Source organism: Python bivittatus, unplaced genomic scaffold (assembly GCF_059951505.1).
Source record: "Python bivittatus isolate LINGU-HERP-01145 unplaced genomic scaffold, Pbiv_v1 ctg000080_np1212, whole genome shotgun sequence".
Taxonomy (NCBI): Eukaryota; Metazoa; Chordata; class Lepidosauria; order Squamata; family Pythonidae; genus Python; species Python bivittatus.
Genome location: NW_028277035.1, coordinates 60,028,128 through 60,043,277, shown reverse-complemented (window position 1 = coordinate 60,043,277; position 15,150 = coordinate 60,028,128). Strand labels below are relative to the sequence as shown.

Below are 15,150 nucleotides of genomic sequence, written 5' to 3'. Positions count from 1 at the left end.
TAGAGCTGGAATTGGTATTTTACAGGCATCATACTTTACTAAGAACATTGCAACATTGTATCTCATTTTCATGAAACTATTTATTTATTCGATTTATATCCCATCTTTTCTTCAGGTGTCTATGTGGCATATCTTGGGATTTCCCTTCATTTTATCGCACAAAACAACCCTGGGTGGTAGGCTGGGCTGAAAATTGAGACAAGGCCAAAAAATGATGAGTTATTCTTTGGATCTTATGGGTAATGTGGGTGTTATAACTGTCTCTCTCTAGTCCATTTTTAAGGCTGTAGTTCTGTGCTCTGTTACCTGTGAACAAGCATCATGGAACACAGGGGGAGCGCTACCAAGGGCATTCCCATTCCCAAACCAACTTTGTCTGTTCTCAGTACTAAACAGATTGGATCTGGTTAGTATTTGAATGAGAGTCCATTAGGCAATCCCATGTTTGTAGACTGGACTGGGAAATTAAAACAAAAACAAAAAACTGAAAGAATGGAAAGGTAAACTTCCACACTGCTGCCAAGAAAAATGTGAAAATCAGTTCTCTGGAGGTTACAAGCAAAACAGCCTGAAATGACACTACTCTGCGAACAAAACAAGACAGAAGCAGTAATCATCCCTCCTGCCCAAAAGAGTGGTTTCAGACAGTTACATCTTGTGGTGTAACAGAGAGAGGTGCAAGAATTTGGATAGATGTCAGTTAGAATTCTTTCATAACGGTTTCCTACCTTTTCAGTGATAAATTTCCTTAGCACAGCTTGTCTCGGTGAAGCTCTACTTGTGCCAGCTTCCTGTGGGGCAATCAACAAAAACCATTTTGACATTATATGCCTGTTTAAGAAGCCAAGCCTGATTAGACTTTACCTACTTTGGTAATCATGAATAAGATTGCACTTTAAGTTCTTTCCTTGTATAGCCATATTAGGAATTTGGAAAATATGTACAATGTCAACTGAAAGACTATGAGAAGTAAAGCCTAATTCAGATGTTAATAAGAAACAGGAAGCTGACCAGAAACCTTAGACAAACAAGAGGATACTACATTTCCATACCTTACTGCCTGCTCCGTATTGCACCATTTGCTAAGCATTCAGTCTATTCTCACACATGCTTTAGTTTCATCATGTACCAACCTTATTATATTCAGCATCCAAGTTTCAACTCCATATTTGTGCAAAAATTCCATAATTCACACCTATTCACTTTATCATACACTTTTGCCTAAATCAACTATAAATTTTCTTTCTTGTATTCATTTTTCTCAATTCCTTAATGAACAGCAAAAATCTGGTCTGTGACAACCTGTCCCAGACATAAAGCCACACTGCACTTCCCCAAATGTGTATTGTCACATCTTGTACCCTTTCAATCCAGATTCTGAAAAATGGAATTTTCTAGGCACATTTAACAAGCTCTGGTGTGTTTGTTTATCTTGCATTAACTCTTGTTAACTTTCCTTTTGTGCAAGGAAACAATAACAGCATTCTTCCAATCCTCAGGCACAGATGCAGTCTTCACAAACAAATAAATCACAGAGCCACTCCAAAAGCAAACCATATCCATATTTTAACATTTTTGCTCTAATACGATCTACCTCTTCAGTCTTAATGTTTTTCAGCATTCTCTTGGTGTTTATTTATTTATTTTGTATCCATTTTTTCTTGGACACTTACAGCATTGTTTCAGTTCCAATCTTCAACATATTTTTATCATTCCCAAATCAATCTCTACTCCTTCCAACATTCTCTTACTTCAGTTTCAGCCCAAACCATTTCATACCTGTAGTTTTAATAACATTCACTCTGCTTATTCAGCTATCTTCACCCAATATTTTTTCATCAAAATCGCTTTGCAACTGTTCCTTGCTGTCTTTGCAGCTTCATTTCTATGTACAGATTATACAATGTATTTCATCATTTTTTGCAGCAATCATTCTCATGTGTGTTCTTCCCTCATCCACAGCCTCTGTTGAATTCATAATTCCACCGAATTTTTTCATACTACCTATTAACGTAACTCAGCATACTTCTGTGGCACTCTCTATAGCAGTGTTGTCCAAACTTGGCCACTTTAAGATGAGTGGACTTCAACTCCCAGAATTCCCCAGCCAGCCATGGGGAATTCTGGGAGTTGAAGTCCACTGATCTTAAAGTGGCCAAGTTTGGACAACACTGCTCTATAGCATGTTCCTTTTCATTCTGTTCCAAGAAACTTCCATATCCTCTTTCCTTTCTTTATATCTAGTCCACTTTCCATTAAGGTTGTTGGAAATTACTGTATCTTGTACTATTGTTTCATGATTGATTAATTGTGTGCCATCAAGTCAGTGTCAAGTCTTAGTGGCCACAGAGATAGATTTTTTTTCCATGACGATCTGTTCCTAGCCTGTTAGACCCTCAACTCTTCCTGGAAGAATGGGTAATGACTGTGGCTAGGAAGGCCTTTGCAGAAGTCCACCTTATATACCAATTGTGCCTGTTCCTGGATCAGGAAGACTGCTTACAATCACTCTTGCCCTAATCAGCTTTCATCTAAACTACTGCAATGCACTGTACATGGGGCTGCCTTTGAAGACCACCTGGAAGCTGCAGTTAGTCCCAAATGCACCAGCCCAGGTTTGGAGAGTGCACCCATGTAGTACCATTGCTTTGCAAACTGCACTATTCTGAAGTCTTATTGTATTATTTTATCTTATAATTTATTGTTTTCATGTTTCTTCCAATTGTAAATTGCCCAGAGTTGGTCTTGTGAAGCCATAGAAATATAATATACATACATACGTAAAAACAATCGAGGAGAACTATATAGGAGAACATTCAAGGAGAACTAGATTGATAAAAATGTTGAAGGAGAACTAGATTGGGAATAGAACATGCTTCTTTCTAACACATCTTGTCTGTTCATTTCCTATGTAATGGACTAAACCCATGTCATGTAAATGGATCCCTGCGTGCTCCCAATTCTGCTGCAGAGCAGATACAGGGAAAATAAGTGGGGGGGGGGGAGAAAAGAGGAGAAAGAATTCAGTTTACCAGTAGTGTTTTTACAATTGGCAAGGGGGCATTTTTGTAGACAATCAAATGTGCACTTAAGAAGAATAGACCAGACGTTGCAAACAGTTGCAAAGCAGCTTATCCACAATTGTGCGATAGATCAAGGCATTTCTACATAAGAATTGTGTGCAAGACTGAAAGTAGCTCCATACTTCTGTGATCTCACAGTGTCAGCTGTGTCTGAGAGCTGAAATGATTTATTTTGGGCTTAGCTGTGGTGAATTTGAAACAAAAGTAAATGTAGACTTTTCTTTGCAACTCTGTGGAGCTGGTGGGTGGTCTGTTTCCCTTTTTACCCCACTACACTTCGGGAATTCTGGGTTTCACTGAGAAAAGTGGTTTTACTGCAGGGATTTTTATCCCCCTCATATGACCAGACAAACCAACATGGTGTAAAGACATGGATGGGAAGTACTAGATCATGTTCAAACTGTTTTTAAGGGACTAGAGAATAAAAACAGAGTGATGTGGAATTACCCTAATATAAATCAGTTATGAACTAATTCAGTATTGCATAATGGGAAATTCACAAGATTACTACATAGTTTTAATACTATAGCAGATCAGGATTATGATTGAATAGCATATGGGTATTTATTAAAGAGATTAGCTAGTAGTTAATATTTTATTAAAAAGAGCTATGGTATCATGTGTTGAAATTGAAGCTTTACAGAAGCTTTATAGAAATAATTGCAGAGTTATTTCTGTAAAGGCCTTTTGATGTTGATTTGTATTTAAACTCCTCTGTTATCTGAAGTTGATACATAAAAATTGAGTACAAGATACTTTTCTATTTTTATTAATCCTGCATTGCCTGGATTCCTGACATCCCTATGATGTTTTGCTGTACTGAAATGATCATTTGTTGAGATTCATCTCACATGCTGATTGAAAGCCTGTACTAGCAGTATTGGGCAGTATCTGAAGGTGTTTTAGTGGCATTCTCTTGCTCATTATCTGGGGTCATGCTTAAATCATTATGAGCTTGTTAAGAATTTGATCACCATTCAGTTCTGTACAATAAACATATTGGCTATGCCATTGTAACAGAGTATAGCACTGAAATACAAAAGAATTGAATAAAAACTAATTTTTACATATTGCTTTCAACTTCCACACACATCCAACTACTTCTTTTCATACAGATATTGAAGACAGAAAACAAGTTCATTAAATCAGAACTGGCAAACTACTTTCATTAATTTAATTCAGACCACTGCTCTAAACAAAGATGCTTGCTATCAGGGTTTTTCAGATTTTAAACACATTGGGATCTTGATTCAGAAATAGCTGAACAAGAACCCATTAATGAAACCTGGCAAATAATTTACTTAGAAACATTCTCATTCATATACTTTATGATGCAAGCAGATTAAATCAGAGTTCATCAGATGTTGCTGAATAACAACTTCTAATATCCTTTACCATTGGCTATGCCAGCCTGGGTTGATGGAAGTTGTAGTTTAGTGACATCTGGAGGACTATGCCACTTGATTAAAAGGAAAACTAGCAAGTTAGGTCCAATACAGGACAATGAGATTTCTGGAATTCCCATTTTTCCAAGCATATTCCATAGTTTGATGTGATCAGCATAATCAAAGTCCTTTCTATAATCAATGAAGCAGATAGATTTCTTTTTGGTATTCTTTGGCTGTCTCAAGTATCCAATATGCATCAGAAATGATGTCTCATGTTCTTCAGCCTTTTCTAAAGCCAGCTTGAATGTCAGGGCATTCAATGTCAGGGCATCCCTTTTCCCATGTAAGGCTCTAATCTGCATTCGATGATCCTAAGCAGTATTTTGCTAGCATGTGAAATTAAGGATATTGTACAATGGTTTGCACACTCTGTTAAGTCTCCTTTTTGGGGGGTGTTGGAATATAGATTGACCTCTTCCAATTGGTTGGCCACTGTGTTGTTCTCTGGATTTGCTGCCATAGCTTGGTTAGAACCTTGACTGATTCTTCTTCTGTTGCTTGCCATATTTCAGTGGGTATTCCATCAGTTTCTGTAGCCTTCCGACTTGGTAATGAAACTAAAGAAATTATTCTGAGAAAAAAGGTTTCTTCTGGAGAATGCAAATTAGGAATTGTAGTCTATTCATACATATTTCCTGAAAAAAATCTAATTTCAGTGAAATTGTTTAGTCCCAACATGTATATGGACTGTAATTCATGAATTATATATCCAGAGGGACTGTCAGTTTGCAAAACTGAAAAACAAAACTCTTTTTAGTTCTAAATATCAAAAGTATCCTACCAAACAGTGATCCAATGCGATTTTCTGTTAATATGTTTTTTTCACTAAATGCTTTTGGTTACTTCATTTTTAATTTTACCCAGTGCTGATTTAAACTAATGTAGATCTCTGACTTTCTCCCCCCATCCCCATATGTCTACTACTAGCATCTGTATTCATATTCATATTCCTGTAACTGTGTTGAACAAACAGAAATTTTGAAAGTAAATTACAGAAACTGTGCCAAAAATAGAAAGTCTGCAGCAAAGCTTTTCTGTTTCATTTTAGTTACAACACCAGTAGTTTATTTCTGAAACAGAGGCTACGTATTGTTTTAGTTTTAGTATCTTTTAGTACATTATTAACAATTCTCGGTTGCATCTTTCTAGCATTAATCCTTACCTCAATGTATTCCTGAAATGTTTCCCATGTTTGGAGGGTGATGTTTGGTTCATAATACAGTTTTTTGAATGTGTGTAGTATAATGGTTCTCAGTCCATAATATGCAGTGCAGGATGGTTTTCACCAGATAACAGGTCTAGGTGTTTAGATGGTACTGATGGTGAGCTAGTAGAAGTATGATGAATGTTCCAATCCAGACAAAGAGCTCATTGGCTTTGTTAAAATTGGTGGCATTGACTGATGATATACAAACAACCTCGATCTTGAAGAACACTCATAAACAGGATAGGCTGCAGCAGTCTTATGTATGAGACCTAGTCTGAAAGTTAACAGGGACACGAGTTAAGAAATATGTGTGAATAATTATTTTCACTTTTATCTAGTTTTGTCATAGACAGTTTGTCATCTCCATTTTTTAAAACCATCTAATTCCTCACTGTATTTCAGACTAGTTTTAGCTACTTAATTTTTTTTTGTTTTCTTCTAAACTATATTTGCTATTTAAGCCATAGAAAAGTTTATATGAATATTTAATACTGTTTTGTACCCATGTGTTACTTTATGCCACTTTTAGTTAGGTATTCTTAAATTTTTTTTTTTTTTTGCTTCATAATGTGCTGTGGAATAGTGTCATGACACAATTTTGGAATACCTATTCTAGAAATGTACAAGATACAAAACTTTTAAAACTGGGTGGTTAAATAAAGTATCTTCAAATGTAGCATTTGTGATTGTAATATTTTTTAATGGTTTGTTTCTTCAGAACCTTTAATAATGTTAATTTGGGGTATGAATGACCAAAAGAATAATTTGACACGGAGTAAGGTGGAATGGCGCTTGAATTTAGAGTTAGAGCAGATCCTTGGGATTTAACATTTTGAAGATTTGCTTCCCTTTGTGCAGTTGTTCTGTCTTACTGTATTAATAGAAGATCTTTGTTTAAAAACTTCTTAGTCTTAAGCATGCTTATGTTTACAGCTTTTATTAGGCGAAAAGAAATAACTTCCTAAGAAACAGCAAATGTAGTAGCCTATTTTTGCAATATTTGTGCTGATCCTATTGTAATCTTTTAGTACTGATTATTCAGGTCAGTGCCTTTCTAGTACTGAACAACTGGACTATTTTCTACAAGGAAAATGGAACTGGCTCTCCTTTTATTGTTCAGAAAGAAGTTTGAAGGGGGGATATTTTTGTTGAATGAACTGTATAGAAAACTAACAAACATTGTAAAATAAATGTAACTTAGCCTTACACACAGGACTTTTTTTAAGTCTACATGTAAGGAGTGGTATGCTGGAGTCATCTCGTACCAACTCATAAGAGCCAATTGTTAAATTTTTTGGAATTTTGCAAGCCAGTTGAGAGCAGAGCTGAGTCACTATACCTAGTGCACTGAGCAGCTATTCTGTGGCTACCGGCACAGCATAACAGTGGCAATGGAGCTGGCAGAGGCAGTTTGAAAACATTTACCAGTACACCACTGGATATAAGGCTACATTCCTTCCAATGGGATGAGGACCTTAGTCCAAGTTAGAGCTCTTCTAGAGAAGCAGCATCTGGGAGCTTATGATCCAAGTGACTGAACAGTGAGCAAATAGGAGTTTTGCATGAGAGTCTGGCAGGGTCCATGTTACCAGAGATGCCAAGCAACATGGATAGCAAAGAAAATTTCATGGTGGTCTACATAGTATGTGCATTGTTTATCTTCCTGCCTGAAGAGAACCCAAACTACTTTTTGGGTTGCAACACACCAGGGAATGTGAGAAGTTCCTGTACCAGATAGGTGAAGCTCCTCTGGAGGAGTAGAGAAGGGAATTGAATACCAGAGAACATGAAAAGGAAGACAATTGGAAGCACGTGATCCAAAGAAGGAAGAGGTTGAGGTGGCACTCAGTGTCAGTGGAGCTCAGCAAACAGTTTCAGGTTCTTACTCTAGAAGATAATCCACAGTTACCTAAGCAGCATCACCAAGCCTGACTTCACAAAACAAGGCAAAAGACACTCAGAGCCCAATGAGTTGAGGAAACCCAAGAATGACTTTGAGAAAGAAAAGGTGCATTGTGGTAGTGAGTGATTCCCTCCTGAGAGGAACTGAAGCCATGTTTGTGAGAGGTGTGTCTTCTTCCACATGTCTATATCCAGGTTGTGACAGATGGGCTGCCAAATTCTTCAAACCCAGCAATAACTGCCCATACTGATTCATGTGTGGACCATTAACACTGCCAGAAGAAACCTTGAATGGATCTCCAGAAAGTACCAGGCCCTGGTCAGTAAGGTGAAGGAACTGGCAGATAAGAAAGAGAACAGGGTCCTGGAAGTGAACAATCAGCTTTGTAGACCACGGTACCAAAAAGGATTTGGATTATTTGACCATGGATTGTATTACTTACATGAAGGACTCCTGATAATAGATGGAATACGTCTCACAAAGACTGAGAAAGTGTGTGTTTGGCAAGTGCCTTGGTAATTTCATCAGGAGGGTGTTAAATTTGAAAAATGAGAGATGGAAAAAGGCCAGAACCAAATATACCACCAACAACTGAGGCAAACAATGCTGGAGTCAAAAGGAAAAACACAATAATGGAGGGAGGACTGATAGATCGGCAAGAAACTACAACAGTGATGTCAATGGAGGTACCTCTCATAATCGCAGATTTTACTACTCCAGGGCACCAGATATGGAAAACAAACAAGGAGAATGTGAAATCCTAATACAGGATGACAAGTATGATGTTCGAGGCATCGCTGAAGGGGTGACACACTTGATTAGAACATAGCCCAAGAAGACTACAACTTACACATTAGGTCCTAGATCTAATTCTTACCACCAGGGAGGAATTAGTTGAAGAAGTGCAGGTGACTGGAACCTTGTGACGAAATTGCCAGATTATCCCTGAATTCATGACTCTCAAGGGGAAGAGGGACAGAGAAGAATTAGACATGTATACTGGATTTCATATGCGAAGGTTTCAGTGAACTCAGATGGGAGGTATTTTAGATCAAATTGTTTAAAATCCTGAAGGAGAAAAATGACTGAGAAGAATGGGAAATCTTGTGAAGCAGTTGAAGATACAATCACAAACAATTGCTAGTAGAAAACAACTAAAAATATCAGTGTGGATCACACAGCTTCCTGAAATGCTGAAAAGAAAAACGGACATCTATAGGAAATGGGAGATTGCATAACCAAAAAAAGGATATACAGCAGTTGCCAGAAACTGTAGAGATTGTGGCGGAAAGCCCAAAGTTCAGAATGAGCTGAGGCTTGTGAAAAATGCCCAAACAACATAAAAGGCTATTTCAGATACGTTAAAGGAAAAAAGGAAAGGCAAAGAGGTTGTAGGACTGTTGCAAAGAAAAATATATGAATTAGTAACAGGTGATGGCAGAAAGGAGGAATACCTTAACTTTTATTTTATATTTGTCTTCTCCCAATAAAGAAACAAAGCCCTAGATGGCCATTTGTCTGGCCTTCAGCAGCTACCTAAACCTAAAGCGCACGATTCTCACAGAGTTCTCTTTAGGAAAAAGAATTAAGATGAAAGAGTTAGTGATACAAGGATTCCAGCAAGTGAACTCTTTAATTTAGATCACAATATCTTAGTGAGTGTATATTAAGGTGGAGATTTTCTGAGATTCCCCCTCAAAGCCTTAAGGTGCACTGGCTAGGAGGCAGCTCTCTTCACTGATAAGGGGGAAATCTGCACCTGTGTGTATATACTATATGTGCGTGTGTGCATATAAATGGTTGCTTAAATCTTTTAGCCTTAGACCCACTCTTATACTATTTTGTGCCAATAGTACAAAGAGAAAGTTGAAGCTCAAGAGAGACAAGGAGAGGGTAATATAACACTTCATTAATTTTAAATGAATTCAACCCTCCAGGGCCACATGAATTACATCTGAGGCTATTGAAGATAAAATCAGAAGTGATTTCAAAGTCACTAACTGAAATTTTTGAGACCCACTGAACAACTGGCAAGGCCTAGAAAAACAGAGGAAAGCAAACATCCATATCTTCAGAAGTAGAAGATGGAGGACCTAGAAAATTACAGACCTGAGCGTTTGACATCTATACTGGGCAAAGTCCTGCAGCAGATTATTAAACAGCATACTTGTGAGCATTTAGATAGAAATGCAAAAGCAACAAGAGCCAGCATGGGTTTTTCACAAACTTGTCATGCCAAACTAATCTTACCTACTTTTTTGACAGATGTATCAGCTTAATAGATTGGGAGTGGATGTAGTATACCTTGATTTCAGCAAAACATCTGTCAAAGGCTCTCATATCCCCATTGATAAAATGGTAAAAATACGGATTAGGATACAGCTGTTTAATAGATTCATTATAGGTACATGACACACAAGTAGTTCCAGATCAGTCTGGTAAATAGTATCAAATGATGTGTTACAAGGCTGAATCCTGGGCCTTCTGTTGTTCAATATTTTTATTAATGATCTGAATTGAAGGGTTTAGGGGAAGCTTACCACATTTGCAGATGGTATAAGACTAGGAGGAGTGGTTAACACTTTAGGAGAGAAAAAGAAGATTTAAAAGAGGCAAGCTTGAAGAATGGCCCTAAAGAATGGGATGAAATTTAACAAATTGCCCTTTAGAGATTATTCCAGCAGTGTGTGAGATGCTGATTTATGAATAGTTATTGAACATTTGGGAAGATAGCTAATAAACAAAGAGGGCCAACTTATATAGATATAAATACAGAGTCCTGCATCATTTCAAAGGACTTGGCATGATGCTACTTCTGCAGCAACTGTCTTATCGCAGCAAACCCTGTAGCAAACTGACTTCACTAGTAGATTGGCTCTGCAGTATTCTCCATAGCCAGGCATTCATTAAAGCTTAGGAAAACATAACCTGTATAAATATATACCACCTCTGAACTCATTTTGTCCTTTGATTTGAATGCCCTTTAGAGATTATTCCAGCTAGGAGTGAAATGCTGGTATATGAATGTTTATGGGGAGGATACTTAAATAGCAAGGGCAAATGATCTGGCTATATCCCAGAAAATTAGTTTTGTACTAGGTTAGGGAGTTAGTTCTGCAGAAAGATCAAAGCAGTTGGACCTTGCCCATGTGGTTGGATCGTTTAAACTAGGGGTAGGAAGCATGTGGCCTTTAGCAAGTAATCCGTGATCTGTCTCTCCACTGGCAGCCAGTTAAGCAAAGAGAGAAAGAAAGATAATGTCCGAGAAAGAGAGAGGGAGGAAGTGTGGCCTCATTCACCGTTAGGCTGCAGCCCATGACAGAATACCTTGAAAGGACTTTGGGTCTCAACAGAAAATTGATTTAGCCTTCTTGCTTCTTAACTGCAAGGGAGCTGTTTATATGCTTTCCAAGGGTTTGGTAAAATGTCTAAAAGACACTTCATTTACACATCAAAGGTTGGAATGAATCAGCATCTTCAGCATCTAATGAGTTTTCCTCTTATTATCCAGAGTTAGAATGGTTTATTTTTGTGAAGGTTATTGCTCATGGAGACAAATCAGATAATTAATTTTAGCAATTTAGGAATTGCTAAAACATTTTGAAGCTCCATGTTTTACTTCCTGGAATTACAGGGTAGAGATAACAAGTTTTCAATAATACCTGAATCTGAATTTTGGAACCCAGTTGTAACTCCGTATAGTTTAAATACTGGTTATTACATTCGGAAGAATATCACACATTCAGAAAAGGGGACCGCAGCATAGCTCTGTCCCATGCATTTGGGACTTAGGTGCCTGGGACTGCAGTGCAGTGTGATTGATGAGAAGCCTTCCTCTGCCCCGGGAGGACCGCGGCACAGCAGCATTGGCATGCTAAACAAGAAGCAGCTGGTGGCTTGAAGGGCCATTTAGAGGAGAATGATAGCAAGCGCTCGAAGACTTCCCTCCTGTGTTCAGTATTCTGGTAGTGCTGCAGTGGCGTAAAAATAAATGTACCTTCCAAAAGACTGAGCTAAGTCACCACTGCTGAAGACAAAGGAAATTGAATCCACCTTGGCTAAAGATGAGGGCAAGCTGGCCGTTGTTGTCTTCAGAGCATCTGCAACAGAACAGGGTCTTGATAGATATATGGGAGGCTTTTTCAAATTTTAGTGCCAGGTTTTAGGGGATATTGATGGACTTCAGCTTTGTCTGCAGAGAAATAAATACGTAGCTTTGCGTTTGATGCTCCTGTCCATATCTGCGCTGATGGAAACAGTATTTCTGACCAATATTAAGGAAGCTGCCACTGCTCTGGTTTTTGTTTGTGTCTTGTTTTTTACAAGAAGAATTGCCACCATGCATTTACTAACATGTGGAAGATTGTAGTAAGGTCTGGCTTATTTTCCCTGGGATTTTTTTCCCCTAGAAACCTGGAGTTACAAGGTGCTTAAGTAAACTTCATAATTATGGCTGAAAAAGAGAGGTGAATGTGCTTAAGATGTTCTTTAAAATATGATTTTTGATGCATTAATAAATTCATATCTCCTAGAAGTCCTGGGGTGTTTTGGTTTTTTTTTTTTTGGTAATTTTTTTCACATTACCTGGAACATTTAATTTTTTCTCTCAGATTTTGCCTTTTGCATGTGCTGCCCAAGATCCCTTCAGTATCGGATGGATATTAGGAAGGCAAGGGTAATCATAAACTTTAAAAATTGTTTACCAGTTATGTCAATTTTGTTTATATTTTTCTGGCATGCAGAAATAACTTAGTATCTCTTCAGAAAATCTTGACAAACACGGATTTAAATAGAATGTGATATATTATTTATGTGTTTTACTTAATGCTAGATGCTTATTAAGTGTTTAAATATAATAAATGTATATGTTTCAGTGCATTTAGAAATACATTGGATATTGAACAGTGTACACTTCAATAAAAATGTTAAATGTGCAAATGTTCTTTACTGATATTGTCAGTTTAGTGTTCTAACTTTTGCCTCTTTCAAAAGATTTTCATTACTGAATGCAGAACTGTATAACGATTTGAGTATCAGCAGGGAGAAATATGTGAGGCTAAATATTTCTGTTTTTACACTGTATCTATGCCCTTCAGGAACATCTTGTCAAAACATGCATAGCTGCTGAATTTTTTACAATATTAAAGGAGATAAGAAATTGTTTGGGGAGCTGGATTTTCAGAATGGGGTTGTTTAACAAAATGTAATTCTGTATACAATTACTTAATAATAAGCCCCATTTCAAAGAAAACATCTCACTCATTTTGGGTTTATGTGCCCCTCACGCAGTATACTCTCTTGTACTGCAGGCATTTCATGTTTGCCAGAGCTGGGTGTTCTGAGCAAAAATATCTTAACTGCCAGTATGCAACTTGATTGTGTTCATGTATTCCTATAGCTTAGCCAACTCTCATGTTACCTCCATATATGTTGGACTACATCTCCCATCATCCCAGGTATCATGACCAATGATCCAAGGAGCCAACTTGAGAAAGGGAACTATCAATTATACTGCACTGAAACCAAAAAGTAGAAGCTTAAAAAAAGTACCCTAAATACAAAAGGATATTAGTTTATACCGAGAAAAAGAAAGAAACCTCAGAAGGAACTAATGAGGATAGCTTAACCCTGAGGAATTCTTGAGAGTAACTTAATCATAAAATGTTGAAGGTGTTAGTGTGTGTGTTGGGGGAGAGAATGTCATAAGGTAATAGTAAATATGCCTGCTTGAGAATGTAACAGACAGTATTTTAACAGCATTCGAGAGGCACTCACTCCTTAGGACTGAGAAGAATACACACACACAAACCATGAGCATAACACCCTTCCCTTGCGCTATTTTAGGAGACTTAAGGAGCCATGAAAGAAAAATGGCCATTAGAAATCAGTGTGATATGAATCTGCTCAGTCCTGTTGTCTTTTCATTGTTACATGAGATCATCTAGGTGGTAGGGTCACAATGGAGTGATCTTCTAAGCCCCTACTCTTAATTGTCTCCAGCGCAATAGCAGAGTAAACATGAATGTAATAGTATCAAAGATGCAGTCAGATTCATGTTTAACAACCTGGCCTTTTTAGGCTAGCATTATCTAAAATGAAGATCTTTTCTGGTTGGAGCCCTGGGGGTTGGGGATGAGTGGGCAAGTAACATTTTGTTGTGGCTTCCCTCTTGTATTAGGAATCACCTGTATAATGATGCTTATATGTAATTAATTTGTCTAAAATTTACAGGAGCCCAGTAACAAGCGGGTCAAGCCTCTTTCTAGAGTGACATCACTAGCAAGTTTAATTCCTCCTGTCCGAACAACTCCTTTGAAGCGATTTGGCCAGACTCTCCAGGTAAAGAGTCTCTTAAAAATTGTTAAGTGGGATTTGGTGTAATGAATACAGCTGTGCTTGTGAATTCTTTCTTGTCTTATGCATATAGCACTTTTCCATACTGAACATGTGTATCAGTGAAAAATACTTCCAAAATCTAAAACAGTATGACGTTTTTTTACTTTTGGGAAGGCAAATGAAAGAGTTCTGTTGCATAACAGTGTATGTTCACAGAGTTGCTAATGACCCTACTGTGCTTTCTGTAAACCTTTCCTGTTTTTCTGACAAAGAGGAGAATATAACTTAATGTTAAAATATCACTGCATTTTAATTTCTTATAATAAAAATGTAAAATATTCAATTGGAGATTTCTCCCTCTAAAATGTAACTTTTCTAGGAACTCTTAATAGTTGAAATTACAAACTTAAATTTTAATAATTCTGCTATTGTTGAAATAGACATAATAGTTTATGTCCCATGAACAGATTTTTCAGTTGCTGCTCAGTTTTCAAATATGTATTTAAAACTGCAAATATAGTGTAAAATATTATGGTTTTAATGAACCCGAGATCCATTCATCTGCATGTTCTTGTACAGACTGCATGAAAATGAATATTGATGAATCACTGCTTTGATAATTTGAAGGTTAAATTATACATGAAAGCAGATCAATATTGATTATATAAGTACTTAGCTATTTTTGTGTATCTTTTTGAGGAGAGAGAAAACTGACCTTTAGATTACCAGACAACCAGAAAATATAAATATGAAGCAATTCATATTCGTTTCTCATTGCAGTCTAAATTTCTCAGATTTTGAAAGTAACAGTGTTTTCAGAAGCAGTTCAGTCTGTAATCTGACTTGGAAATTGTCTCACCCAAATAATGACTATAGAGTGAGTTAATAGATATCGTTATTGACTTTTGAAGATCCAAGCTGCTCCAGGCTCAGCCTTTTAAACTCTGTAACATGCTGCAGAGGATAAAATCTAGAACAGTGTTTCTCAACCTTGGCAGCTTTAAGATGGATGGACTTCAGCTCCCAGAATTCCCCAGCCAGCAGGGCTGGCTGGGGAATTCTGGGAGTTGAAGTCCACCCATCTTAAAGTTGCCAAGGTTGAGAAACACTGATCTAGAAGCTGGATCCCTAACGTGATACTGCACCTGCAGATATCCCCTCTGGAACCTGCAA

The 15,150-nt window shown here is 37.4% G+C and overlaps 1 protein-coding gene across 3 annotated transcripts in view; it reads left to right on the top strand.

Annotated features, from left to right (window-relative positions):
* ARHGEF3 (Rho guanine nucleotide exchange factor 3) overlaps positions 1-15,150 on the top strand; it is a 125,505-nt gene that overhangs the window by 89,558 nt on the left and 20,797 nt on the right. For all 3 annotated transcript variants that reach the window (XM_088134200.1, XM_088134201.1, XM_007427984.4), the window contains one exon: positions 13,873-13,980. In XM_088134200.1, the coding sequence (XP_087990326.1) occupies positions 13,873-13,980 (108 nt within the window). The remainder of the gene's footprint in view (positions 1-13,872; positions 13,981-15,150) is intronic.